The 26,341-nt window shown below is 53.6% G+C and overlaps 10 protein-coding genes across 10 annotated transcripts; 5 read left to right on the plus strand and 5 right to left on the minus strand.

Moving 5' to 3' along the window:
* Positions 1-2,606: 2,606 nt before the first annotated feature.
* On the plus strand, positions 2,607-2,864 carry GLOTRDRAFT_38143 (high mobility group box; the record flags this gene model as incomplete). Its single annotated transcript, XM_007865734.1, has 1 exon — positions 2,607-2,864. A coding segment is annotated over one exon (258 nt), but the record flags the coding sequence as incomplete, so codon positions are not given.
* Positions 2,865-5,165: 2,301 nt separating this feature from the next.
* GLOTRDRAFT_115409 (uncharacterized protein) lies at positions 5,166-6,000 on the minus strand. Its single transcript, XM_007866387.1, has 3 exons — positions 5,766-6,000; positions 5,526-5,709; positions 5,166-5,465 (listed from the first exon to the last, which is right to left on the minus strand). Exons 1-3 carry the CDS (start codon positions 5,838-5,840, stop codon positions 5,410-5,412), a joined length of 315 nt encoding a protein of 104 aa, XP_007864578.1. The 5' UTR covers positions 5,841-6,000; the 3' UTR covers positions 5,166-5,409.
* A 1,814-nt stretch (positions 6,001-7,814) lies between these two features.
* GLOTRDRAFT_110598 (uncharacterized protein) lies at positions 7,815-8,313 on the plus strand (the record flags this gene model as incomplete). Its single annotated transcript, XM_007866388.1, has 2 exons — positions 7,815-7,993; positions 8,053-8,313. Coding segments are annotated over 2 exons (181 nt in total), but the record flags the coding sequence as incomplete, so codon positions are not given.
* Positions 8,314-8,627: 314 nt separating this feature from the next.
* GLOTRDRAFT_74323 (uncharacterized protein) lies at positions 8,628-10,278 on the plus strand. Its single transcript, XM_007866389.1, has 4 exons — positions 8,628-8,860; positions 8,913-9,284; positions 9,341-9,882; positions 9,934-10,278. The coding sequence occupies exons 1-3, from the start codon at positions 8,680-8,682 to the stop codon at positions 9,481-9,483; spliced, it is 696 nt and encodes a 231-aa protein (XP_007864580.1). The 5' UTR covers positions 8,628-8,679; the 3' UTR covers positions 9,484-9,882; positions 9,934-10,278.
* On the minus strand, positions 9,961-15,249 carry GLOTRDRAFT_120647 (uncharacterized protein; the record flags this gene model as incomplete). The annotated part of the gene is made up of 3 exons (XM_007866390.1): positions 9,961-13,487; positions 13,544-13,606; positions 13,662-15,249. 3 exons carry the CDS (start codon positions 15,247-15,249, stop codon positions 9,961-9,963), a joined length of 5,178 nt encoding a protein of 1,725 aa, XP_007864581.1.
* A 1,090-nt stretch (positions 15,250-16,339) lies between these two features.
* On the minus strand, positions 16,340-17,430 carry GLOTRDRAFT_127846 (uncharacterized protein; the record flags this gene model as incomplete). The annotated part of the gene is made up of 6 exons (XM_007866391.1): positions 16,340-16,609; positions 16,662-16,715; positions 16,776-16,982; positions 17,035-17,047; positions 17,102-17,200; positions 17,258-17,430. 6 exons carry the CDS (start codon positions 17,428-17,430, stop codon positions 16,340-16,342), a joined length of 816 nt encoding a protein of 271 aa, XP_007864582.1.
* A 616-nt stretch (positions 17,431-18,046) lies between these two features.
* GLOTRDRAFT_58901 (iron-containing alcohol dehydrogenase) lies at positions 18,047-19,819 on the plus strand. Its single transcript, XM_007866392.1, has 8 exons — positions 18,047-18,313; positions 18,369-18,641; positions 18,697-18,815; positions 18,868-18,905; positions 18,965-19,142; positions 19,195-19,267; positions 19,324-19,475; positions 19,535-19,819. The coding sequence occupies exons 1-8, from the start codon at positions 18,131-18,133 to the stop codon at positions 19,683-19,685; spliced, it is 1,167 nt and encodes a 388-aa protein (XP_007864583.1). The 5' UTR covers positions 18,047-18,130; the 3' UTR covers positions 19,686-19,819.
* A 478-nt stretch (positions 19,820-20,297) lies between these two features.
* GLOTRDRAFT_38570 (uncharacterized protein) lies at positions 20,298-21,726 on the plus strand (the record flags this gene model as incomplete). The annotated part of the gene is made up of 4 exons (XM_007865763.1): positions 20,298-20,508; positions 20,577-20,705; positions 20,757-21,266; positions 21,320-21,726. The coding sequence occupies 4 exons, from the start codon at positions 20,298-20,300 to the stop codon at positions 21,724-21,726; spliced, it is 1,257 nt and encodes a 418-aa protein (XP_007863954.1).
* Positions 21,727-22,016: 290 nt separating this feature from the next.
* GLOTRDRAFT_137813 (uncharacterized protein) lies at positions 22,017-23,628 on the minus strand (the record flags this gene model as incomplete). The annotated part of the gene is made up of 16 exons (XM_007866393.1): positions 23,536-23,628; positions 23,472-23,481; positions 23,398-23,415; positions 23,314-23,339; positions 23,227-23,252; positions 23,140-23,168; positions 23,046-23,070; positions 22,974-22,985; positions 22,905-22,920; positions 22,786-22,849; positions 22,621-22,730; positions 22,504-22,557; positions 22,414-22,441; positions 22,294-22,351; positions 22,209-22,233; positions 22,017-22,152 (listed from the first exon to the last, which is right to left on the minus strand). Exons 3-16 carry the CDS (start codon positions 23,410-23,412, stop codon positions 22,017-22,019), a joined length of 624 nt encoding a protein of 207 aa, XP_007864584.1. The 5' UTR covers positions 23,413-23,415; positions 23,472-23,481; positions 23,536-23,628.
* Positions 23,629-24,730: 1,102 nt separating this feature from the next.
* GLOTRDRAFT_74336 (uncharacterized protein) lies at positions 24,731-25,679 on the minus strand. The gene is made up of 2 exons (XM_007866394.1): positions 25,525-25,679; positions 24,731-25,470 (listed from the first exon to the last, which is right to left on the minus strand). Exons 1-2 carry the CDS (start codon positions 25,608-25,610, stop codon positions 24,804-24,806), a joined length of 753 nt encoding a protein of 250 aa, XP_007864585.1. The 5' UTR covers positions 25,611-25,679; the 3' UTR covers positions 24,731-24,803.
* Positions 25,680-26,341: the final 662 nt, after the last annotated feature.

Genomic DNA, 26,341 nt, shown 5'->3' on the forward strand with positions numbered 1-26,341 from the left:
TAAAGTGAACAGGACCCCGAAAGCATCACATAAGAGAGAGGACCACCTTGATAAGGCAATTTGTGGCGGCTCCTCTTCTGCCTGGGTTTATGTTTTGTGTGGTCGATTGTCGGGAATCAACAAGCCTCTGTCATCCATGTACACATAGGTAATAGCTTATAACTACTTATATATATCTTTGATCCCTAAGATCACATTGTTCAGTGCTGAAAGATCCCAAACACTTCTCAGTTGATGATATTTCTGCACTGACTCAGACATACAGGAACACCTCTCTACTTCCTGATGCATAAGACTGGTTATAAACAGTGCTTATAATATAGTAGTTCTCTTGACAGAGCTATTGGTGGGCGCATATTTGCCAAAGGTCCGTTGTGACCATGACCGCAGGGCTTGATGGATACATATTTCTTCAAATTTGCCGATGTATAGAAAGCACAAGATACGTTGACAGGCTACAGACTCCACATGATACAATATACAACTGCAAATTCAAGACTACCAGCAATCCTTGCACCATTCAATGAGGACTGTTAGAATGAGGTCTCGCATCGCCGGTTTTCAGATGCACTGCGTCGTTTGTCCGAATCAGGCAAGTGGTCTACAGCTCGCGTCCTCAGATTTTGCTTGATACATTTATCAAAGGTATAGTGTATGTCCTACCACTTCAAAAAGTATGTAGACCTGTGCTAGAATGCTACTCAACGGTACAGAAAAAGATTCAGATTTTAATACAGCTCTGGGAAGTCGCAAATAGAAAGTGCACGCAAAGCGTGCAAGAAAGTGAAAATCGGGACCCCGTAAACTTGGAAAGGGACAACGACAATAGGGTTGACGTCGTCGGTAATACCCGCGTTGGCCCCTTGTAAGTAATATACCAGTACCGTCGACTCACGGTATAGGTACTGCTCCAATCTGATACATGCTCGAACAAATGAAGTCCCAATCAATGCAGAAATTTCGAGGCTCTGACTCTCGGTGTACCATGGGTGGATGTACCCAAGTCAAGTAGGATTGTCTTGAATGGCTTGGCTTATCATCCTCGAGCAGTGCTGTCAAACCATCTAAGCGTCGACCACTCCCCATATCGGAGCACGGGGGAGATGAATTTTATGCTGCATATATACGAGCCTTTAGATTCCAAGACTCAACGGCTCGTACGGTCGAGCGAAGTCAGGAGCATCTGAGTCAGCGGTCAGGAGGGCGCTCGCACTACCCCGAAACATGGCTGGCCTCGTCTTGTTAGGTTGGTAATCGTCTCGTATCCCCAGCTTCCGTTGGCCTATATTCCGCTGCCAGGACACCTATCCCTTCAGCGAACGAGAAAAATCAATTCTGTTATCTGCCTTTCTTGACAGACACAGTTGAGCAGCCGTGGGCAATCGGCTTACACCATCGGATAGCCCCATGCCAGAGCTGAATCGCGTGCGGCGGTTCGTGCCCGCTGGATTATAGTCAACAACGTGGGGGTATACCGAGCACCTATAATGCTGAGAGGCCAGCCGACCATCCCTTCCGGGGTAAGCTCCAGAACAAACAGAAATGAGCTGATTGGCCTGGCTATGAAATGGCGCGCACTCCCATGTGTTCCAGAATCGTGCGTGCTGACGGAACTGGATGACAGGAAGTTCCTCTCCATCGATATCAGGCAACGTGTTTGCGTACAATAGACCTGCAGATGATGCGGTGGTGGGGAGGGTGCCAAGATAGAGCCACGACGCCTTACCGAAGGACTAAGCGCCTTGCGCAGGGGCGTGCGGGCCGTAGGTCTGGTCAAAGCGTCGTCACCTCGTGCAGAGCATTGCTGAGGAAAAGAGAATGCGAACAAATTGCGTGACAGTTCAAGCACCCGCTGATTGTGAAGGAAACCGCCGTGGATCCAGCGGGCGGGCTCTCGCGAGGTTATCTGAGGATTCAAGGGTTGGTTGATAAGGATCTAGCAGAGAGTCCAGCGGACAAAAACTAGTCTTGCTGAGCCGGATTATTAGATTTTGAAACAGCATGTAAAGTAATGTTTGTGAGGCAAAAGGTATCTCGGGAATGAATTAATTCACGAGGCACTCAGTGCGGCAATCTGTTGAGTTGGCGGAGGTTTGGGCGCGTCGGTGTCGCGACACGCGGGCATTCCTACACAACACTTTTCACTTTGACTGCCTCTACGTATAGTCTGCTGAACTCACTATGCCAGGCACTAAGGCCGTTCGAGGAAGACCAGAGCCGAAGAGGCCCGTCTCGGTACCATTCAAGCATAGTCGGAGTGGCGCGCGAAATTGAGCCAGCCTGAGCCGCTCGTCCCCCCCACCATCCGGTATGCGCTTTGAACTGCTTCTTGCTGCCACTGTAAGCCACAGTTCCTTGGTTTATTGCATCTCCGACGTTACCTTGACGAAGGGTGGCCCTAAGCGTAGTGGAAGCTGTGGTTCAACCAGCGCTTGGACCGACCAAACATGGGGACCCACAAAGACACACAGCAGCCTAAAATGCCTTCAGCGCTCCCCTCGAGTCTCGTTGTTCCACGAACGATATCAACCCCCCATACGCTTGAGCATTGGCCTATTTTCGCGTCCCAACACTTTCCCCCGTCGCCGCCGCCGTCGCCGTTCACCATGGCGGGACCCTCGCGTACTCAGACCGTCCAACCGCCCAGGCCACCCAACGCGTGGATATTATATCGCTCAGACAAGCTGAAGACACTCCCTCCAGTGCCCCCTGGTATGCCCCGTCGCGCGCAGGCCGACGTGTCCCGCGAGATTTCACTCATGTGGAAGAACGAACGCGAGGAAGTTAGGGCCCAGTACGAGCGTCTGGCGGAGGTACGCAAGGCACAGCACCAGAACGCGTACCCAGGATACAGGTACCACCCGCTCAGTAAGGCTGAGAAAGAAAGGCTGAGGGAAGAGAGGAGGCTGGAGAAGGAGAAGGAGCGTAATACGTCGAAGAAGACGCGCTCTCGACCCGCGCCTTACACGTCTGGCATCGTTGTGCCGTCGTTCCAGTACGGCGCGTCGTACCCCTCCGGGACGCAACATGGACCTTGCGGTCCATCCCCGCCTCTATCGGCGGCACCATCTCCTACCGATTCTACATTCGCCGGGCTTCCGCCCATCTTCGACCCACAGCCGCAGCCGTTCATACAGGGACAAAGGGAAAGAGCGCCGTTCGTCTCTAATGATACTCTCGCGTCCGCGAAACCAAGGCAGCCGTCAGAGCGACCTCCTTCTAGTCGGGCATCGTCGCATTCTTACGCGTTTGCGCCACTCGATGCCACGCCCACCGCAGCCAACTCACCCGAGAGCCTACCTCAACAGACAGCCACTCCTGCATCCAGTTTATGGCAATTGCCGTCGACTCCAGCAACATCGGCTCCCACACCGAACGCCAGTAACTCCACGATGTGGCCCGAGCCCACTGCCACGGAGAATAACCCTTCCAACGCGACTTCGCCTCTGAACGGCCATACTAACTGGTCTGATATGAATTCGAGTCAAGAACAGAATCAGGATATGTCTTCTGGATTGACTCCAGTACGCCCTCCATGCACTTGCTTCGCCCTCTGTTGTACTGACGCGTCATGTAGCCCATGGTGGAGTTCCAGATTGACTCTGGCAGTGCCACGAGTGTACATGGATGGGCACCTGACGGTTCAGAGGCGAACTATGAGTTCCAGGATGCTTTGCAAGCGCTCGTATCCGGTACTGGCGATCCATCCATCTTCCAGCTGAATGTCGATCCTGAGCAGCTCCTTGCCAATCCCACTAGCCAGATCGAGTTATCATTTGGGCAGACTGTTCCATCCTTGGATTCTGACCAGTTTGCCCAGCTCTTCGCCTCTGACTTCAGTGGCTTCAACAACATGTTCGGTCAGCAGGACCACTACGGCGATGCTGTACCTTTGTTCTCTATGCCCCCCGCATCTACAACCGACACCAACCCTCACGGATCGCACTCGCATTTCTCCGTAGGGATGGACGCGTCCACATCGCACCAACCCTCGTATGGGACGACCTCAGCCGATCTATTCCAGCAGTATGTTGATTTGGGAGGAGAACCAAGTAATAGCGCGGGCCCTTCGCGCTCAGCCTCGCAGGAATACCCTCCCCATTCTGGGTTCGCCTCTGGTCATTCCACACCTACTATTCCGACTCCCGTGCGTGCAGCGTCTCCGCCACCTTCGCAGCCTTATACTCCTCCCCCGGGTGCAGTTCATGCTTCTCGACGGCACGTAGGTGCCAGCTGGAGGCCTAGTGCCCTGGGCATGCCCGACTCGCCTGTCGAGAGGTCGCCCTCAGCCACTTGGGAAGTTCCTGCGAACTAGGTGCAAGACCTTGCTAACATGCATTGACGACTCGTCACGAGGCATATCTGCCGTCTATCCTCTAATACCTCCGGTCCTCGCATTCCTTAACCCAATGACTTATAGATTTCGGGCCCTTCCCGGACCCTTGTACGACTCTCGTCGCCCGTTCCCCTCAAGCACATCTGGCATTATTCGATGTATTATACCAAGGCCTTTCTCGGACGGACCTGCTGCTATCTATTGCTTTCCGCCCGATGCCCTCCAGCACCCCTCTATGTTTCCCGCCCCTTCTCTTCGGCTTCGGTGCGGATCTTTGGACGTGCTCACTTACAAATATCTCTTCATCTCATTTTGTGCTGTTACGGGAAGTGCACAATCTAAACGCATCTATCTTATACGTATACATGTGCTGTACTTTTTACTACCTCATTCTTGGCCGTCCTTTGGGTTCTGTAGGCAGACTCGGAGAGGCGACAGACGGGTTTCTGCGTTTCGTCCGGTACTTACTTGCGGGCTCGGGGGTGTGTCTGTAAAATGGGATTTTGTTACCCTAGTCTGTAACATTGCAATGCATCGAACAAATTCAATCCGAGTTAGCGCGTGTCCTCTTTCCCCGACGCCACGATCACCTGAATCTTCCTCGCGCGTATCTCGTGGGCGCCGGTGGACTCACAAGAGATAAACAATGCACAGATCCTATTGTGTGTGTGCTGCGGCTGTACAGCATTGTCACGAGTTTGGGTGAAGGGCATGAGAAGGGGGCCTAAAGATAGCGGAGGCCGCCTCGTTTTATGTTCGGATGACTGGACTCTCGTAAGGAAGACAATGGGGCGGCAGTCGGCCGTCGGGCCACGAGGAGATGCGACTTTGCAGAGATCAAGGAGAGACGTGTTTTGCTACGCAGTGTGTTTTCGATACAGGCACATCATACATACTGGGCGAATGGACGGCATTACTTGCCTGTGGAACTTCGTACAGACGTTTAACTGTAGCACTGAGAATTAAATTCCTGGCATATCACGCAAGATGGTATACAATGCGCTGTCAAATCCGATTACATTCTATCCGTACAATATTCAGGTCCTCTCGGTATAAATACAGATATCAGCAATCTAGAGGTTGCGGTTGACGTCCTGCTGGGCTTGTCCCTTGTCGTGGCGGATATTGCCTAAATATAACAATATGAGCAAGCCTGCTCAAGAGTAGTCCATAGATCCGACGAACTCACCCTCTGCCTGCTGCTGCTTGTCGCCAGTGACGGCGCCGACGACGGCGTCCTTCTTGCCGGTGACGCGGTCAATGGCGCCCTCGGCGTAGCCCTTGGCCTTGGCAGCGTTGTATTCCGCCTCGCCAGCAGCATGCTCCTGCTGGCCGGATTGTTGCCACGAGGTGGCGCCGGTCAAGTTGCCAACCTGAACATTACGATTGCGTTCAGCGATAAGCCAGATGTACGACGAGGGGAACTTACGGTTTCGACGACGTTGCCCTTAACGGAGTGGAATTGACCAGTGGTCTTGTTGGGCTCACCAGTGTTGCCGGACATTATGAATAAAGATAGGTGGTTAAGTGGTAGAGCGGTTGTGGTGTTCGTAAGAGAGTTGGGTCGTAAAACTGTGAGGAGCACTTGCGGCGACCCGACCTCCTTATATACTCTGCGTCTAGGCGGACTATCACATGTGACATGAGAACGTATGATGTATTTCTGGCTGGCGTTGTGGAGTGATGTTCCGGTGTTGCGTTGGGGCAGGACGATGACGATTCTGCGAGAGGTGACGCGGTGACGAGGAGAGCGCGCCGACAGCCATATCCAACGCGACGCGAGATGACATCACGGTGACGCGTGACGTCATCTTTAGCCACCGCAAATGGCTCCCGTGGTGGCTGGGCCTCGACGATTGCAGAAATGCATACCTTCGAATCAACTGTTGAGCGGATGTTATTGTAACAAATGCGAGGCACCTGGAGCGACATATGCATCTTACGACGGAGGTCGTTGCTGATCTTTCAGTGAGTGGAATCTCGGCATCATGTTCTATGTCAACTACTTATCTGCTCATCTCTCTATCTCGTACTGTATTCCAGCCGCATCTATCATAGATGCACCGTGCGAGTGACTCTTTTCTGACATATATGCTGTCTACGGGCCCACCCCTCGAACTCATGGTCTCCACTGAGGGGACTCAAGAGGGGGTACTTAATGTCTGCAGCTATGAAGCTCGGGTTTCTGATGAAATCCGGATCCTCGACCTGATCCCATTCCTCGCGAGGTAGAAAAGGAAAGTCGTCGTCGATGTACTCGCAGCTCTGACGGTTGGACCGCATTTGTCCCGACACCGCATGGTGTAGTTACCGGAGCAGGATAACTCAAGTTATAATTAACACTAGCGATGATAGATGAGGTGACCAGGTGAGAAGTCGCAGCTCAGCTATATAGAAGCCGCGGTGAATATGAAAGAGCTCTGGTTTGCCCTAGTCGACGTCCCTGGTCCTCGCCTCAACCGCCCCAGAGGCAAGGATGCTGGCCAGACTCGGAGACACGGCAGTCATCGCCTCATGGATTGTTACCGGGATCATTGTCTCGCTTTTGCATGACGCAAGGACAGTCGCGTCCGGCCCGGGAGAGTCAAACGTTGCTTGCACAGCGTACGAGTGGGTACGTGCAGGACCGAACGAATCGAGGGAATGCAGTCCGTAACTGTGTTACCTCTACAGACATACAATTCCCTGCACCAGAGCCCTTGTCTGGTTGCCTCATATCTGCTTAGTGACTGTAGCGCCTCAGGTTAGCCCCGCATATATGCGTCTGAAGCTGCTGTAAGTTGACGCACGTCGATAGTCGTTTCGGTGCCTATGGGCTACTGTGGTTATGCAGCCACGCCTTCCATCGTTGGTTTGGCAGGGCCGTGCCTGTGCAATCTCGTGACGTATAATCTCTTGATGGCCTGCTCTGCATGCCAAAACTGTTCCGTGCCGTCAAGGTGTGCTTAGAGGCACATGCGCTGACCTGGCCGCTTATATATCATACAGCTTGTCTCCCTGGCAGGGCTGGCTAGGGGGTTGCGCTAATACCTCCATCGATTATAATGGGTGGGCCCGGTATTCCCTCTAAACTTCACCCTCGCGCTTACACGGCAATAGGTATCCCCAACCGATACCTCCCGGTACAAGTGTGCCAGCCTGGGCATACTTGCCCCCTGCTGATGTGCGTGACTCGCAATGAATCATCCATCCGTGAACTCACGTAGCTACAGAATGATTATTGGGATGCCAATAATGCTCAACAAGACATCGGTAAGTTTGTCTCAAACAACGAGTATAGTGCCCCCTAACCTGGCAAAAGGTGCTCCGGAATCCACGCCCGGAAGCCAGTCAACAAGCTCCAGGGCGTCATCGACGACCTCCTCAGCCACAACGACGACGAACTCGAGCACGTCACTGTCCACAGCGGCCACCCGTAGTGCATCTACCACGTTAGATACAGCCAGCAGCAGTACGTCTACGAACAGTGCGGGTGACGCAAGCTTTTCTGCGAAAGAGAGAGAAATAGCAGGAGGCGTCGTGGGCGGTCTCGTGGGTATCGCGGCGATAGCTGGGGTAATATTTATCTTGCGAAGAAGAAGGTCACGACATGCGCCGGTCTCTCCTATGGTGAGAGGCGTTACCCCGTCATTGCCGCCCTTGGCAAAGAAATTTTATGTGAGTCGCGCCTAGAGACGCAGACATATCACGGGATGTATTGACTTTTTAGCCCGCAGGATCCCGCTGATCCTAGCACGTATCCGCCGCCCATGGGTGAATTCGAAGAGTTTAACCCTACCGTTCTGATGGGTGTTGATCGCAGTACGCACCCTGGTGTTCCCGAGGTGTAGCAACGCTTTCTTCGACCTTGCCATTCCCGAGGACATACCCTCCTCTCACGAGAGGAGCTTATATATGTGTGCGCTTTTGCAGCGCCTTATAAGATTTTGTATGCGTATCCAGGTCTGTTTCCCCTAAGCATACAATACATCTCCAGGTGTACGCTAAGTATGAAGCCAGCGCTGCTGCTTGCACAGAATGAGGTCAAACGAACGGTTGGTCTGGTGTCAAAGGCATATTATGTGATCGAGGAAGCCCTCGCCGATAAGGCATAGGTGGCATGCCCTTGTGACCTAGGTGCCGTTTTGTGGACATAGCCAGTGGACGAAAAGACAGATGCAGCAACTGCCGGGAGCTCTTGTAAAGCGCGCTTCTAGGTGAAGTTGACCAATTAGAATTTCGTCAGAAGTGCCCATATGTCATCGGCATATGCCGCTTCGCCTTCCGAACTCGTAAGCCACTGCGGCTTGAACGTTAACTCCCGAGGCTCCTGCTAAGCTTGCAATTTCTTGCTCTCGACCAGCATGCGTCCGTCTCTGCTTGCTAGCGTACGAAGATATGCACACACCCAAGCACGTCGACCAGTTAGTGCTGGCCCGTCTCGTCGTTTAACAGCTGCTTTAGCAGGCACCGCCGTCGCAGGCGCATACTTCACCTGGGTGGCCTCGGACGGACAGCGAATAGCTTTGGACTCTTCAAGTACACGTGAGTATTTATCTGCTACTTGAGAAAATCTTAATGTAACATGATCCTTTAGAGAAGCAAGTTCCACTTGCCACCAAAGCGTCTGATTCTATCTCTTCCGCTGTCCAACCTCATACACACACACCGGATGGTTCGGCATCTCCCCCGAAGGCTAAGCAGGAAGCCCTTGATCCTGAGTCAGAACATGCAGAGGACGCTGGAGAATCTGAGTCTTCGGGCGGTGCCTTCAACCCCGAGACGGGCGAGATCAACTGGGACTGCCCTTGCTTGGGGGGAATGGCCCATGGACCCTGCGGCCTCCAGTTCCGGGAGGCCTTCTCGTGCTTCGTATTCTCGGAGCAGGAACCTAAAGGCATCGACTGCATTGAGAAGTTCAAGGCGATGCAGGATTGCTTCAGGGAACACCCCGATGTGTATGGTGAAGGTACGACCGTCGCCGCCTGCTTATTTTGATATTCTCTGACTGCTCTGAAATGTCAGATATCATGGCTGACGACGACGACGACGATGCTGCTCCAGCAAAAGAGCCAGCGTTAGACTCACCTCCCTCGCATGCTCCCTCGACTTCCACCCCCCTGCCGGGTCCACCGGCAACTGACCCCGCTACCTCAACTAGCTCATAGTCAGTCGGCGCTGCCTTCCCCGCCAAAAGTAATCTTAGACTATTTGCCAATACTATAACCACCACTCAGTTTGCTCCCATTGTATCGGTACAATATATCACCTTCCCGTCCTATTTCATCGCTGTTCGACCTGCAGATCCCAATGGAAGCGTGCATGATCAGGTGGTGACATTGCGCTTCCCGTACTACCCGCAAAATACATGGATGACAACAGTGATAATCTACAATTGCAACAGGGAGCGATGGATAGCAGTGCGCACTATGGTGTATGGATGGTATACGTGATTAGTGATGACAAGCCATAGGTGGTAAGAAGATAGTTAGTCCATGCCATACGAGATGCATTGCGAAAACAAGCAGAGATAATGAGAGGCTGATGAGATATATAAGCAAGAAATCCTGGATAGTGCTTCAGTCGGGAGGCATACTAAAGCTGATCCGTTCACATACCTATGTACAGAACGGAATGGCGACCCTTCAACTTGCTGCTGATGACCAGGACGCCCCTGGTGGCCGCGTATTGCTGGCCTCTGGCGACCCTATCTGGAGGAAGGACAGCACCAAGGGTATAGAGCTATTCTTCTGACATAAAAATGTCAATTCCTGGCCAGACCACAGTCGGCATCGTGGCTGAACGTTAACGGCCGTCCCGTCATCATCCTCTGTATCTTGTTCTGCTCCGCTGCTCTCATTACTGAGCTCAACCTCCAGTTTGCCCGCTCCATACTTGTGGTAGATCTGGCTTCGGGATTTTGACCGAGCATGAGAATAGAGACTGCGCCTGGCATTTTGTGCGCGCCCAGGGCTCAAACCGCCATTGGATGCGTGCTGGGGTGAAGACGAGGGCACGAACTTCTGCAAAGCTTTATCAACGCTGGAAGCAGAGGGATGGAAGGGTGAGTCAGATGGTCCTATCAAGGTCTCCTGAAGCACGCGGAAAGCAACGCTCTCGGCAGACCTGTGGAATCTGGAAGGACCCGCCGCCTCAGAATTACTCTGCGCAGCTTGTCGTGCCACCTCGATATGATGTTTCAATGACGAAACCCATTGATGCCGCCAGACGGGGTCCTCAACGCTGAACATGTACTTTCGCTTCTCTCTTTCGTGATTGAGGAATGCGATTTGAAATGTATTCCGCATGAAGGCTCGCTCTACCATCACGGTACTGCTGAGTGGCAGGCCCCAGTACATGAGCGCGTTCGGTCCAGAGCGGCACATGATGATAGTTTTGGGGCCGAGAGAGGTGCCAGTAACCCGGAAGGAGGCCTCGGACAGCTTCGAGAAATTCAAGACTGGAGGATCAAAGATGAGATCTTGACCATAGAGCTGGATCTGCAGTTGCGGGTCGGGTTGCGGTATCCGGACGATGATAGGCTCCGATTGTACCCGGTACGTCAAGCGGGATGGAAGAGGACGTTTGGTAGAGATAGGAAGGTCTGGCTGGTTCAAGGAAGGGTTTCTTGCCTGGGAAAGCCTCTCACGTCGTATGGAAGAATATATTCTCTCCAGCAGATCCTCAGGGACCAAGCCTCTTGCGCGTTTGAAGGCATCCATAAAGTCACGGCTAGTCACATTCCTGCGTGAATATGTGGTGACGCCTACTTCCTGGGCGATCCCACCGTGGAGAACGTCATTTAGTTGCACAATGGCCCTCACGAGACGAATCGCTAGGTCCCTATCGTAAGCCACGATGCCAGCGTTCGCCTCATACCATCGACTAGCAAACGCGTCCAAGAGGTACTCGACCTGAGACGGTCTGGACGGTAAGTGGATCGACATCAAGAATGCACGCAACGCCTTGTCCACTCGGAGGCCGGCAAAGCCGAAACAGTCAACATAGGCCTTCAGAATCAGCTTGGATGACCGCTGGGACAAGTAGTCACCCAAACGGGCTCTGTCCAGATCTAAGGTTCTGAATAGCAACTGACCCAGCGCTATGGAGTCCTCGTGGGTCCCAAGCTTCTCGAACAGGGAGGCGACAGCTTGATACGGGTCTTTACCAAACTGCGGAACGAAAGACTTTATGATGGGGTGCTTTGGCTGTGCAGCATCGTAGGTACCTCGAAGTGGTGGATCGTCACGTTCCGGAGTAAACTGAAGCCGATGCAGCTGCACGACACTCTTGACAATGAATTTCCTGTCCAAGGCCGACGTAGCCATCGGATCCCCTAGCACGTCGCGATCAGGTAAGATGGGCTTGGCGATGACGAGGATATCATTGAAGAGGAACAGGAATCGGTCTTTGACCGTGTTAGAGTTCGCTACTTGCAAGACAGCAGAGGACTGTATGAGTTTGCGAGGTGGCTCGTCGGTCACATTAGCCCACATCGGGCTCCTGGGGCCGCGGGCTAGCATCTCATCCAGGCGTTCCAGTACAACCGCGCCTTGAGAATTGAATTCCTCCCGTGGACTAGAGGGCGTGTTAGAGGACAGGCCGGAAGATGACTCCGAGGTAGAACGAGTAGGGTACTCGTCAACGGACGAAAACGGCTCAGGAGTGGTAGATGGTGGATCAGGCGGAGAGGAGACAGATTGCATGTCCGACAAGGTAGAAAGAACTTGTGCAGCTCGACTAGTGCCGTTCATTCCCGAAGACATTTTCGAAGGATCGGTCAACAGAGGTCGGACGTTGGGGGACATCTGGCCAGTCTCCACAGCCCGACCTTGAAGAGTGCTCGTATTGCTGTCCGTTCGAGACTGTCCTAGCTCCTCCAGATCAGATGCGAACTCGTTATCCCTGCGGCCGCGAAGTAGATCAGACAAAGACGGCTTCTTGTTCGCTCCAGCCGACCTCGGCTCGAACGCGGGCGGAGAATATTGCTGCGAGTTGGGTGACAGGGGTGTCGATGGTTGGGAAGAGAACACCAGCTTGTCCTTGAGCCACTTCTTCACGCCTTCTCTAGTAGTCGGCAGTTTACTGGTAGAACCGCTAGCCTGATGCGTCAAGGTCCCCGCGGGCAAAGTCTTGAAGTACTCGTAATTAGATGAGGAGGAAGGGGCTTGGGAGATGGGAGGTGACGCAAGGGTGTTAAACTTGGATAGCAAGCGAGAGTCAGACGCCTGGTGGGATAACTTGCGATCCCTTCCGGGCACTGGGGAGCGGGCAGGCTGTGTAGAAGAACTGGAAGATGAGGGAGTGATCTGGTCAACGGAGAGACCCTGACTGAAGGACGGCGAGATTATATCGGGAGAAGACGCGGATGCAGACATTCCTCTGGCCCTATTTCTCTCTTCCTCGAGTTTCTTCATGCCAGGGAATGGGAACAACTTCGCGTCCTGGTACTTTGCAAGATCTGCCGAAGATGCGGGAGGAACGGGAGAAACGCCATTACGCGGAGGTGGCTGTGGAGCGAGGGACAAGAAAGACGCAGATGCGGAGGGCGACTGCATTAACGCGGGCGGCTGCGCCTGTTGGATGGCGAAGATACTATTCTCGCCCTTATCTAACCTTGCACTCGTCTGGCTGGCACCGCTCTCGCGACTAACACTGGAATCGGTATGGTCTCTTCTATTTTCTCGCGTGCTGACGCTGTTGGTGCGAGACCGTCGACCATTCTGGGAGTTGGTTCTCGTGAAAGGCCGCTTGAACTTATCCCACATACCGCCGTCAGCTGACCGCTTCGACGTGACATGCGATTCTCCCAGCCCACTCAAGTCAATATGGGGTGTCGGGGTGTCCGGTAGCTCTTTTTGAAGGTGGGGGAAGCCAGGAAGGAGAGAACGAGGAGAGTAGGTAGGGGACGAGGTCAGGTCATCGCTGATAGGGTGCGCGAGGGATGATGATGGCAACTTCAAAGGAGCTGTGGCAGGGGGAGACGGAGGGATGTAGGACGGCGTAGGCTCGGCTGACGTGTCTGTTTCGACAATCAACTCTCTGGAGCCTGTTGAATTGCGGTAACCCATGTCTGGCGGGGAAGACCTGCCATCCGGATGTTCCCGCAGATCAATCTCCCGGTCCTTGTCTTCGTCGTCCTCATCATGGATTGGTATCCGGGATTCAGGTACTGATGCCACACCGTGAATATACGAATAGGTTGGGTAGCAATAAGGCGCGACTCACCTGGTTCGGCTGCCCAACTAATTTCCCGTTCGTAAATGTCAGTGTACGGGAGCGATTCAGAGACTTCACCATTTCGGATCAGGTTGATTACTGCAGTGACAGGAGATGTCGGACTTACTTGAATGCGGGACCCAGCTGAGCTCTCGGTCATTGGTGACTCTGTTAGTCCACATACTTCCGCCCATATCAGGCTCATACAGCACCTCCTCATCTTCATCATCCCGAGAGTCGTCATGCGACACCTTCTCCCTCAGCGGTGTGCTGAACGGGCTACTGGGGAACACATCCGCGCCCATCGCCGTCTTACCAGATAGAAACACGGGCACACCAACAGCACCTTCTGACGATACAGTTGATGGCGCGTCTGATGTATGTGCCATACGAACGCCTCCCTGCGACCGCCGGGGCGTCGTAGGCAGCCCCATAAAAGCTGGCCTGGGCGGGGGAAAGTGATCGTCTTCGTCTTCCACAACCACGCTACGCCGCGGCCTGGTCTGCTGGACTGGTGTCTTCACTTCCGCTGTCGGTGTATGCGCATCAGCCTCCTGCTCGAGGTCGGGTGCAGCTCTCGGTAAGTCTGGGGTGCGAGCGGAGCGGGACGAGGGAGGTCGTGGTGGGTCGGGTACGCTATCCACCGAAGCCGGGGCAAGGGATGGAAGCGGCGTTGACGGCGTATTGGGAGTAGTCGAAGACAGATCCCTGTCGTCTACAACGGCGGAGGCACGCGACGCACTCCTGCGTCTTGACCGGCGTTTCGTTCGTCGTCCGGGTGACGGGGGGACTGGAGCTTCCTCGCCACCGCTGGTCAGCTCCGCATCCGTCTTTTCCAGTCGTCCCCCGATGACATTTAGCATGGCCCGGCGGGCAGCCGATCGGTCCCCGCCAACACCTGTCACTGTGTTATTTCTCCCTAAGCTTCCGTAACGTCCGGCCGACAAGGGTGGTGTGGGGGACGGAGATATGTAGGGTTCCAGCGGTTCCTTGCCCCCCGTAAGCTTGTGCATAGCCAACATCCTGTTCGTACTATTGGATCTAAAAAGACCCTGTCGGATGGCCTCAAGCGACGGTAGTGGGGTAGACGGAGAGCTTCCGGGATACATGAAGGGGGAGTCGGGAGATCGCAGGGCTTGCACAGCTTGCAGTTGCGCAAAGTGGGACGGGATAGGAGATACAAGCTGTGGGGGAACGATGAAAGGTGTATGTGGGCGGCCCTCATCAGCGGAAGACTCGTTGGCGTACAGTGCCGCACTATTCGGGACGGGGGAAGGAGAAGCGAGAGCTCTGGACTTGCCCTTCAAGTCCTTCGAATTTCTTGACCGCGAACGTGACCTAGAGCGTCGTTTCTTCTTCGCAGGGGAGGGTTCGGGCTCGGGTTCAGGTCCCACGTCTGCCTCAGCCTCGGGATCGACGTCCGCTTCCGCTTCCGGCGCTCCTGGCTGGTCCTGCTCATCGGGTTCCCCGTCCGGCGCTGCGGACTGTGGCGGCGGATCCGTAACAGGCGTATCAGCCTGCACAGCGAGTTCTCCGTCTTCGGCTGCAGCACCCCCCTCCTCCTTCTGCTCCTCCGCCTGCACCTTCTCCCCCTCGCTGACTGCTTCGACGTGCATGGGCGGGCGCCTGCCGTCCTTCATCCGGGGCAGCGACGCAGCCCGCTTAAGTTTGGCGATCGCGACGGCGCGCTGTTCGGCTGCTCTTGACTGGTCCATGTTCGCGTCCTACTCCCGATACTGGCAATGTGAAGGGCCTGTGCACCCTGCATAAATTTCGGAGCGGTAAATTGCTGACCTCCCGCAACTCCCGCAGTTCGGGGTGTACTCCCCGGATAAGGCGACGTCTGCAACATGTCAGAAACTGCGAGATACGACGGCAAACGAGCTGCAAACGACGTACAACTGGGCTCGAGGAATGGACGGCCACGATGTGAAAGGTAGTATAACGACGGTCAACGGGGCCAACCTTGAATGCTATAAGAGCGCCCACGTGGGCGCGTCCGTAAATGGCAATGGGCTTCGAACTGGCCCTCGAGGGACTTCACGCCAATCACGGGTTGGTGAACGCCTCGCTTGCGCCTCGAGGATATGTGATGCTCTCTCTCTACTCTATACATCGTAGCGTGAGTCTACAGCGTGCTCTGATATACGCCCCTAAATAGCGGGGCAGTGTCTACAACGACCGTGCCATGCCTTTGCGAGCTATCTCTGTTTGCCTGCTCTGCTGCGAATATGGGAGTCTGGGGGAGTGTGCTACGATGTCGACAACGGTGCCTGCTGGGATATGACCGAACCTTCAACTGCTAACTACGCAAGAGGCGCATCTCGAGGCTCTGACCCCAGGGCTCGATCGTTTCCGAAACTTTCGTGAACCTACAATCCTAAACGAGAACGGGCAAGCTTACCCTTGCATGTGGTCTGAGCTCTAAAACTGCTATCTGTGGCCTCATCGTGTGGCGCTCAGGGCGTATTCAGGCCTCTCTCCGTTCGTCCGCGGGTTCTAAGCAGAGATCCTTGGAGATTGGCCGGCCTACGAGTCATTCAGAAGCCCGGAAGCTTTCATACAACGCTACTCGAAGTTTCCGCGCGTATGATGACTTGCCTGCCCTCGAGGAGCCGATTTGCTGGTATTTATCCCAGGAACTAGAAGAGTTGTTCTTGCGTTCATGTATGGGCACTGTTCTATCGTCCTGTCCCTTTGCGCGTGCAATATGACCGGCCCTTTCATAAAACCAGTATGAATAATTCATCCATGCGAGTCTACTCTCACTCTATCTAATAACACGTCATGCGCTGGTACCTGCCATCATGCCTTCCCATTGACTTGACTAGTCAGCCCTTCTACGGCGTCCGCGATGTCCTTCCACGCCGGTCTGGACAGTTCGAAGCCATCACCCAGCCTGGCGTACGTCTGCCCACCGAACCGGGCAACAGGCCGAAGCTTCTCCGGATCGACGGTGTTGCCCCCTTCAGCGAGCACTGCGTTTCGAATATGCACTCTCTTGATGAGCCCCAGGATGAATGAGTTGGTCACCAGATCGGACCCTGGCGGACAGATGTCCTGGAAGTGGAAAAGCTTGAGGGGGGCACTGTCAGCTCGCGGAAGGTGCGAAGAATCAGATAGTTACCTCGCACTCCAAGCTGACAGCGCTCTCCTTCACCCGGGGCGGCTTCACAATGTCCTATATCCAGCCGAATTAGATCTAATTCATTGATGGAACACAGCTAGGCATGGAACTCACGCTAGGCACCCTCGTCAATCCGCTTAGGATCCATTCGTCGATCTCCGGCGGCGCATCTACAGAACAGACATTGGCAGCTTCGATCCACGGCTCACTGATGATGTTGACCGTGAATTCCTTCGTCGCCTTGATGTTATCTCTGGTGTCTTTCGGCTTCACTTGCGGCAGGGTGAAGGCGATGCTGATTAGCGGTGGGTTATCTGCAACCTAATTCACCTTAAGCACGCGTGTCCTGGATTCGGTCCGGAGCCCTACTGACCATTGAAAAGTAGCTGAAATAGGTATCAATGTGAAATATCTCAGTAGATAGATGCACTGTCTCTTACCTGAAGGGAGCAAGGTTTGGGACGCCGTCCGCTGACAGGGAAGATACGAACGCGATCGGGCGTGGTCCAATCGCGCTCGTCAGCAACTTGTATCTGTCCCTGCACATACACGGCCCGCTCCATCTATTCCTCGCATTCAAGGTACGCAGAACTCACCGCGACGGCGTCTTATCCATGTCCCAAGTCTTCCAGCCCTTCTGCTCGTCTTTCTTCCACTGTTCTGCCTGCGGGTTCGTGGCCTGCAGACCATCGCCGAGCTTCCACGCCGGATTCGGGGACTCCGTGTACTTGAACGACGCCGTCGCGTCGAAGGGTGGGCGGGAAGACATCGTTCGTCGAGAGGCTTTTGGACTTGCACTTGTTAAGCGGCTGCAGAGCGCCCTTTCCACTAAGCTATTTGAGCGCAGTTGTTTCCCAATAGGGGTCCGAAAGCTTGAGATGGATGAGTAAACCATGGCAAAGTGGATGACAGCGCGCTGGGAAACGGTGTGAAATTGCGTCTTGAGCTATCTTGAACACTGACGAGCGGTGCAACGGGGTACGTACATTCAACCTTCACCTCGTTCGGCGACGGTGATTCCAAAGTAGAAGAGGTCCAGCGGAGTCAGGGTGCAGGTCAGTACGGTGCACCCCGCTCGTACTCGTGATGCCCAGCTTATGTTGATTATTTCACCCCCGCATCATAAGTTTACCCTATGAAAGGTGAACGCCCAAATAGCATAGTCGCATTCGCATTTCCCATGTCTTTGCATGGGCGAACAAATGAGAGCGTCGATTTGCCACAAGTAGAGACATATACAGTCTAAGAGATTGATGATTGGCGTTGGCTGCGAAGAGGTTGGTCGTCTTGAATGTGTCCGACCGTCCGAAGTGACGCCGGCCAAGTTGGTACGATTCACGCGTCGAAGTCCAAGTCCACAGTGCAGGCTTGCCCGAGGATGACACACACAATTGGTAAACCGGAACGGTCGATGCGAGAGCGCCGCACTACATTCCGACCCGCATCCCCTTCCTTCCTTTCTTGAGACCATGTCTGCGTTAGATTCTACCCAGCATGACTCTACGAACATCAGAGGGTTTTATGCCTACACTGATACCCTGAAGGGTGTCTTCTACGGTCCGGGATCGGTGAATACCGCCCTGCCGAAGCTCCTGGACACTCTGAATGGCACGAAAGCGCTGATTGTCACCGGGAAGTCTTTGCACGACAAGGTACGCCCCTAGGGATTCCTCCGGACTTCCTGTGCTCATATGATCACTGACCTAGACGGATGTAGTCAAGAAGGTAGAGAATGTCCTTCGTGAGCGCGGGGCCTACGGAACGACCTTCTGGGAGATCGGAGAGCACGCTCCTGTCGCAGGCATCCGCAAGTGCATCCAGGCACTCAAGGAGTGCGGCGCAGACATTGTTGTCTCTGTCGGAGGCGGGTCTCCCGTTGACGCCGCCAAAGCGGTCATCTACTTTCTGCAGAAGGATAGCGGCGGTTCTTTCCTACCCCATGTAGCCATTCCGACTACGCTCAGTGCCGCTGAGTATACGGTATTGTTTCCTTTCTACTCGCACGATTGGAGCATGCTGAAGTACCGATGATTAGATAGGCGCGGGCTACACAGAAGACAACGGGCACAAGGTCGCAGTCAGCGACCAGAGACTGGCTCCTGCCGGAATTATCCTGGACGCTGAGTTAACTCTCGCTACTCCGGAACGGCTATGGTACAAACATCCACATCTACTCAAGAGTTATGTAGATTAACGAGGCTTTTAGGCTGTCCACGGGTATGCGTGCCATGGACCACGCAGTAGGTAAGGTCATATCAGAGCACCTTGGTCTTCATCATTAATTCACTTCCGTGGCAATGCAGAGAATCTGTACAGGCCGCTGGTGATACCGCCCATGAAAGTGTTATGTTACCAGGCTTTGGCCGACCTTTTCAAATACCTACCACTGTCCAAGGCCGATCCCAGCAACCTTGTGTACAGACAGAAATTGCAGGTCGCCTCGTGGATGAGTCTCTGGCCCGTAAAGTTTGAGAAGTACAGGTGCGCAGAATTATTGACCGGTCTATTAGAAACCGGCGCCGATACTACGTAGTGCTTTGGGCATATCTCATGCTTTAGGACATAAGCTGGGTGCAAGATATCATATCCCACACGGGATCACCTCTGTAAGTCTGCGATCACTGTTGCGCGTGCTATGCTCAGCTTTACTTACTTCTGGCAGTGTCTAACCTTGGCGCCCACCGTCGCCCTGAAGGCCGAAACGGCGTCGCAGGAGGATAAGGAATGGTTAGCTGGAGCGCTGTTCCACCTCCGTCAGCCTTCCACAGGCTCGGTCGAAGGCGATGTGCTCCAGCTGTCGAAGATCATCGACAAGTGAGTGGCAAGCCATACTCTCCCCTCAGATAAAATCCATAACTGGGAATCTCTTTTAGGCTTGTCGTGGACCTCGGTCTGAAGAGCACCCTTGCTCAATATAAGGTGCCCAGGGAAGATCTTCCTGACATCGCAGAGCGGGCTATGGATGGGAGGAGTGATCCCACCTTCCCCAAGGTAGTCCAGTTATTGGAAGGGATCTATGAGTAAAGGCGCACATACGCATGACAAAACCAAGCTCGCAGCATCGTTGGTCACTTTACTGTGTTGCCTCCCATGATTGTAGAAATATTACTACTCTACACCGACTCGTGCTGCGTTGATAACGCAGGCGGCTAATGGGCCGAGACCAATCGTCATCGATCCATCGCTCGCCAGAGTTGCGTTGGGGTTGCGGGACAGGAATGGCGGCATCGGCGCCCCCGCCGTCGAGCACGGCGTCTCTGAGTAGTACCCTGCGCAGAGGACATAGGTCGTCTTCGCTTGCATCCGTTTCGTCCTGTCTTTGTGCATCAACGGTACCGCCCCAGTCCTGACCGACGCCAATTCTGTCGGTCCCGCCACCATCTTCCCAGCGAACGTGGTCCTGTATACATAGCATCATATATGCTCGGATGTCGGCGTGTGCCCCAGGTCAGCCGCAAGTGCAAGCCCGCAGTTCATTCCTTGGCCAAAGTATTTCCTAGGCGACATCTCACGTATCAGGCCGCCGGGGTCTCTCTTCTCTTCTGGACCGGCCCACTATATACGCCCCGCAGCCAGCTGGAAGGCTGTTTGCATTCACCAACATCCCTGTTTGTGAAGTATCTAAGCCCTAGGATTATGGCCACGCGGAGATCGCATACAACCCAGAGTAAGGGGAAGGTGCCGGAGCACCATGACCACGACCATGAACATGAGCACGAGCACGAGCATGGGCATGAACACGAAGCAGGCCATAAACATTCTCATTCCATATTCAGTACGCATACGCATTCAATAGAAGAGCGGGGGCAGGGCGCGGAGCGGATCATGCAGGCTCTGAAAGGCGGAGGTACGTGATCGTTGTATGTCCATCTGCTACGTGGTACGCGTCATTCGAGGCTGAACGCGTTTGTGCAGGAGATCGCGGGAGCCAAATCACTCTCGTAGGACTCTTCTCCAATGTCGCACTGACGGCGTCGAAAGGAGCGGCGGGATGGTTCATGAACTCCGCTTCCCTCCTAGCAGAGGCGGGCCATTCACTGAGTGGTGCGTGCGCCCCCTGACGCGTCCAGTCCGACGTGTTCACGCGTATATCAGATTTATTGGGCGACTTCGTCACCCTGTTTTGCTGGAAACTCTCCCGAAGGCCGCCATCTGAGCGATATCCCTTTGGTTTTGCGAAATTTGAGACACTGGGCACGACTATCATGTCTCTCCTTCTCATCGGAGGTGCCCTGGGGATAGGCTACCACTCGTACTACCTTCTGGTTGATGCCCTGGCGGAGACGGCTGCAGCACTTCCCCCAGGCCCTACTCAGTCGGTCCTACACAGCGTCAGGGAGGCTGCGCAGCAATTACCTATCCCGCCTGTTGGTCACGCCCATGAACACGTCCTCGACCCGAATGCTGCATGGTTCGCAGCGCTCAGCGTGGGCGCGAAGGAATGGCTGTATCGGGCGACGAAGAAGGTCGCAGATGAGGAGAAGAGTCCTGTACTATTGGCTAATGCCGTCCACCATCGGAGCGACGCATACTCAAGCGCAGTCGCGTTAGCCGCAATCTTGGGGACTTGGTGGTTCCCTGCCCTGCCGCTAGATCCAATAGGAGGTCCGTTAGTTCATTGCTCCTCATCGTTCACAGCCAAACTGATGTTTATGTAGGCTTGCTCATATCCATCGTCATCCTACGACAAGGAGTCCAACTCCTGGGCGGCGCATTCGGCGATCTAACCGACGCTAGTGTACCTCTGCGTTCACGGACAGCTATGCTGAAAGCACTAGAGCCCCTCCTCTCTACATACCCCAGCGATCCAGCTATCCAGAAGCAGGTCGAGCAACAGATGCTCGTAGCCATTCGCTCCCTCCGCGCCAGGCGCGCGGGTGCGCTGGTCTTCGTAGACCTGATCGCGGATGTGCCGAGGACTATGAGTGTGGCGGAGACGGCAGATCTGGAGAAGAAGATATCGAGTACGTTGAAAGAAGCGAGAAAGGAGGTCGCGGAAGTTAGAGTACGATTCAACCCCGTAGACGAGCAGTCCGCCAACGGCCATACGGATTCCAAGTCATGAACACTGTAACTTATTATTCTGCATTCTCTAATGATATCTCAAGGAATCTTGTGAAGCGCACGCTGCCTCCAATACACCCCGAGGAGGCGATGGGTTAGATATCCATCTGAGGGTATTCATTGTATAATACACGAAACGCGAGGCCGATCCACGGCGCCTTCCAACGTAACAGAACATATATATAACTTATAAGCAGTAACATATAATCTCGAAATCCAGTCAGTTCAAGAGCATTATAGCAACACCTGCCCAATCTTACTTTATAGCGTCGCCACCAATAACTCGCCCTTCTATCTGCTTTCATACGACACAGTCATTGTCTCTGGCGGAGCGATAACAGTGGTGAGATACACCTGATCAGAGGGCTCAGAGTGAAACGTCTGGCTTCGGTTGAATCGCGCTTGGACAGCCTGCCGACAATTGACGCTGCATGACCGGTCAGTCATCCCGGCTCTATGTCAGTCAGGAAATAGTTGGCTCACGCAGCAAGCATGCAAGCGACATCGACTGGTTCGTGGGAGGGGGGGGTTAGGGAGGAGATACGGGATATGTTGATGTGCGACGCACCTTTCCCGAGCACGTAATAAACGCCTTGGAACAGGAATGTTCCCGGAAATGCTTCGAGCTGCGACGATCATAATCCATCAGGGAAAGGAACGGTGTGCAATATTCTGCTAGCTGACGCACCACAACGATGTACAATATTTGCACCAGCCTGGCAAAGAAACAAAAATGTCAGCCAATGACGAGCGAGCATACCCCGCTGTAACTGCTAACATCGCCAGCAAGCCCGTGACGATCGTATAGGTGATGAGATTATTGATGAGAGATCTATCCAGCGAGGGCCACTCAGCGAATGAAGATAGCAGAGGACAGGGGGGAGCATTAGCGTACTTGGAACTTCCGACGGCGCGCTCGCGGGATGCGCGGAGCAGGATGTACATCCCGATTGTGATGCTGACATCCGCAAAGGTGAGGAGCACCGTGGAAGAAAGGAAACGCCACTATGCGGGGGCTCAGGTTGGTAGAAAAACCGGAGGGGGTAGTCATATTGCGTACCCGGAGGGAACGGTATGTTGGTGAAGAGGGATCCAGGTTGGAGAGGCTGAGGTGGTTGTCATACCTGATAACAGGATGTGATTAAGTGTATATGGTACCGAAGGTCGATGAGAACATACATTATGGGGAGAAAACCTGGAGCGGATGAGTCTCGTGAATAATAATCATCGGACACAGACGGCACTCACTGTAACTGATCCCTGTACATGCGCATCCGCTAACTGAATACAAATGTAGAAAGGGTTTTTATTGGAACATACCGAGAGCACTGAAGAGTAATATTGGCTGCGAATTGTTGGAGATCAATAGGCAACGCAGAGAAAAGGAGGACGCATGAGTGTCGTATACGCATACCAGTATTAACGTGACTTTATTTCTTCCAACTATAGAGATGGTCAGACAACGTCAAAGAATACGCGACAACACCAATTCGTTGCTTACATATCCACAACCGGTAGACGTAGAAGCTTGAAAGACAACGCTATATGGTCAAATAACGCAGCTGCAAAGCTTAGTGCGTGACGTTACCATTTCGCGAGGAGACTGCAGAAATTCTTTGGGGGGACGTTTGTCCACGCGTTTCAGAACAAAGATGAACAGCAGCGGGCGTACCTGAGGTATAGTCATGGCCTACCAGCATCGATTAAGCATGGAACGGTGCGGTGTGGGTACCAACAATAACTTACCGATGTACTCCTACAGAGTGGAAACGTAAGTCCTGTAAGTAACCGGAGTTATACGAGGCCTTACCAGACATCTCTGATGCATCCATTGCCTGCGCATTTCGTAACGGCGTAGTACCATTGTGAATGTACCCCGAAGCATGAAGCCACAGTGTCAGCCTATAATATCTGAGCTATTTGACAGGAGTATCTTCAAGTACAGTAACATACCACCCAGACGGCCAGTACCTACAACATTGAACTTTCAACTATTGACACGGCTAATACTAGAGATATGTACACTGACGAGTGCTTTCATGGTCCGTCCATCGTCTCGGTAAGTGGTGTAATAGTGATATACTTGGCCGCAGTTGATCCCGTACAGTCTATATTATGCATTCAATGGTAAGTAGAGACAAAGACGGTGAGGGTGCGGTGTACTAACACTGTAGAAAATAGGAAGCCAATAAAAGCCGCACCTAATGTCAGGTCAAGATTCACGCCGCTTGACATACTCAGTCAAGGCTTTGGTCGGGGGAAAGCATGGAACGACGCGTCTCGTATAGCGGGACGCGATGGTAGAGTCGAGGGGCGCTCTACCCTGGCATAGGCATGGACGAGCAGGGCAACAAGCCAGAGATCCAAGCCGAGTTTTGGCCGGGGACGCCACAACCGGCACATGCGATGGCCGAAGGGCGTTTACCACTGCGTGTCCTGAAAAATAATGACCAGCCGTTACATGGCCGATTGTCCACTTTCCGGCCACTTTTAGATCAGAGTTGCCGGCCAGCCAAAATGTGGCTGTTTGTCCACTTTTCGGCAACACATATTGGCCATGAGATTCCGTCCAGACAATACATGGTCATTATGTTGACTGTTGCAATGGCCGTAAAGTTATCACTGCATATTTCAGACAGTATGTTGGCTGGCCAAAATGTAAATGCTAGCTAATGGCTGTCTGTTTGCCTGACCAGGAAGTGACAGTCCGAAAAATGGCCGGAATTCAATAAGCCATCCAGTTTCCAGCAATTTAACGGCTGGCCGTGAGATAACCCCAACACGCAGTGTACTCCGAGCCTCCTTCATCACGGATCCGCAGTGTGGAAATCGTTGTGCCTTACTTTCGCCATAGTTGATAACGTCGCCTTTGGACAGCGTTGGACGTGCGAGCTGTCTTCCAGATGGAGGACTTAATCTGTCATGTCTTCGTGGTACTGAATCCACTAACTACGGGATGCTGGAGGCCCGTGCGCTCTCGAAGCTCGCATACATGTATGCATCCATCAGATACACAGAAATGGATGATTCTTTACTCTTCTTTACATATTACACTGTTACATAGCTACCTTGGGCACGTCAAGTGGAGCTCCCTAGAGCATCAACCAGCTTAGCCCATCTACCGCCGTGCCAGCTTGACAACTGCCTCCACTCATCGGAATTCTCGCCATGTATACGCTTGATGCTCAACGTATACGCGGCAACTATAATGTCTGCCCATGAAGGTGTATCGCCCATCAGGTATAGCTTGTCTTCCCCAGCCTTCGCATACCAGCCATTGACAATGTCGAAGCCAGCCTTCGCAGCCTTCATCTGCTGCTCTCGCTTCGGTCCAGGGGGACAGACGTCGTCCAGCTTTCCCCACACTGCTTCTCTCGTGCGGATGAAGTATTCTTGACTCGGAGGGTTCAGGAATTCGGAAACGCGCTTGAGGATTGTAGGGTGCAAGACGCTCCTCAAAGCGGTATCCGTGACCGCTTTGAAGAACGCGGCCTGCAGGCCCTCGGTGCCCGCAGGTATAAGAGGCCGAGGGGCAGCATAATGTGCATCCAGGTATTCCGCGATGGCATACGAGTCCGAGACAACAGCGTTCGTGTTGGGATCTTTGATGACCGGAAGCGTGTAAAGGGGCTTGCCGTCCCTTTGACCAGTGGGCGGGGCACCGATCTTGTGGCAATGAGCCGCGATGTCAGGATACTCGACCCAGACTGTCTTGTACGGTAAGCCCTTGAACTCTAGCGCAAGTCTGCGTGGATCAGTCGGGACAGTCCTCATCGTCCTTGTCACACGATTTGCTTACCTCGCTTTCAAGGTGTTTCCTGACCAACCTCCCTTCTCTAGCTCCTGCCGCGGAATATCATAGAGGATGATCTCCTGCTGCGCCATGACACTGTTTTGTTCCGCTGCGCTGATATCTAGGTGATATGAGGGCGGTGTGATATATATATCTGTCTCAATGTCCGATGACCACAGGCAGGAACAGTGACCGGAGGCAGGATAATTTGGGGCAGTGACTCCTTCTGTTATCAGCTGCTCATATGTCCTTGAATGCAGTGCTTCCGGCACTCCATCACGGATTCTATCGTCGTAATCCGGACCTTTGCAATATTAATTGGGTCGAAGCCGGTGTGATTGATACAATGTGCTACGAGGACAGGATTCTCTGCCCGGAGAAGGTGCTTGATAATCCAAGCTCTCACAGCTGACGATTACGATCTCTCTGATAGAGATCATAATCCATCAGCTGCAGGCGAATTGTAAGCACCTGACCTTCCCAAAGAACAAGGCTTATAAGAGTGGACGATCGAGCAGCGCGTCCACGCTTATAAGACTCAAAAGACGTTTCTCCTAACTCCGGCGGAAGCACCGGGAACACCGCCAGCCTTGTAGGGTAGTAGAGTACGGAGCCTCCAGAAGACTCCGGCGGTAGCACTGGCCCCAGCCGTAGCGTCGCGTGGACCGACGTACCAAAATAGACAGCTGCCAAAAGGGGACTGATGGCGCCCACCGACACGATGACATCACAGTGCCGCCGTGCCCGACGCTGGTTGTCGCTGTTCCCGACGACGTCGGCAATAGGTAGTGTGTAGCACCTCGAATAAAATCGTATAAAATTC

The sequence above is a fragment of the Gloeophyllum trabeum genome, assembly GCF_000344685.1.
Source record: "Gloeophyllum trabeum ATCC 11539 unplaced genomic scaffold GLOTRscaffold_00004, whole genome shotgun sequence".
Classification (NCBI taxonomy): domain Eukaryota; kingdom Fungi; phylum Basidiomycota; class Agaricomycetes; order Gloeophyllales; family Gloeophyllaceae; genus Gloeophyllum; species Gloeophyllum trabeum.

What these genes read in the sequence shown, in the direction of transcription:
- GLOTRDRAFT_58901 (XM_007866392.1), top strand. Translation starts at nt 18,131, where the DNA reads ATGTCTGCGTTAGATTCTACCCAGCATGACTCTACGAACATCAGAGGG. An exon ending in GGAAGTCTTTGCACGACAAG is followed by an intron (nt 18,314 to 18,368) that starts GTACGCCCCTAG and finishes TCACTGACCTAG; the next exon opens with ACGGATGTAGTCAAGAAGGT. An exon ending in TCCCACACGGGATCACCTCT is followed by an intron (nt 19,268 to 19,323) that starts GTAAGTCTGCGA and finishes TACTTCTGGCAG; the next exon opens with TGTCTAACCTTGGCGCCCAC.
- GLOTRDRAFT_74336 (XM_007866394.1), bottom strand. Translation starts at nt 25,610, where the DNA reads ATGGCGCAGCAGGAGATCATCCTCTATGATATTCCGCGGCAGGAGCTA. An exon ending in GGAAACACCTTGAAAGCGAG is followed by an intron (nt 25,471 to 25,524) that starts GTAAGCAAATCG and finishes TGATCCACGCAG; the next exon opens with ACTTGCGCTAGAGTTCAAGG.
- GLOTRDRAFT_115409 (XM_007866387.1), bottom strand. Translation starts at nt 5,840, where the DNA reads ATGTCCGGCAACACTGGTGAGCCCAACAAGACCACTGGTCAATTCCAC. An exon ending in AGGGCAACGTCGTCGAAACC is followed by an intron (nt 5,710 to 5,765) that starts GTAAGTTCCCCT and finishes CGTAATGTTCAG; the next exon opens with GTTGGCAACTTGACCGGCGC. An exon ending in CAAGCAGCAGCAGGCAGAGG is followed by an intron (nt 5,466 to 5,525) that starts GTGAGTTCGTCG and finishes TGTTATATTTAG; the next exon opens with GCAATATCCGCCACGACAAG.
- GLOTRDRAFT_74323 (XM_007866389.1), top strand. Translation starts at nt 8,680, where the DNA reads ATGCGTCCGTCTCTGCTTGCTAGCGTACGAAGATATGCACACACCCAA. An exon ending in TTTGGACTCTTCAAGTACAC is followed by an intron (nt 8,861 to 8,912) that starts GTGAGTATTTAT and finishes ATGATCCTTTAG; the next exon opens with AGAAGCAAGTTCCACTTGCC. An exon ending in CCCCGATGTGTATGGTGAAG is followed by an intron (nt 9,285 to 9,340) that starts GTACGACCGTCG and finishes CTGAAATGTCAG; the next exon opens with ATATCATGGCTGACGACGAC.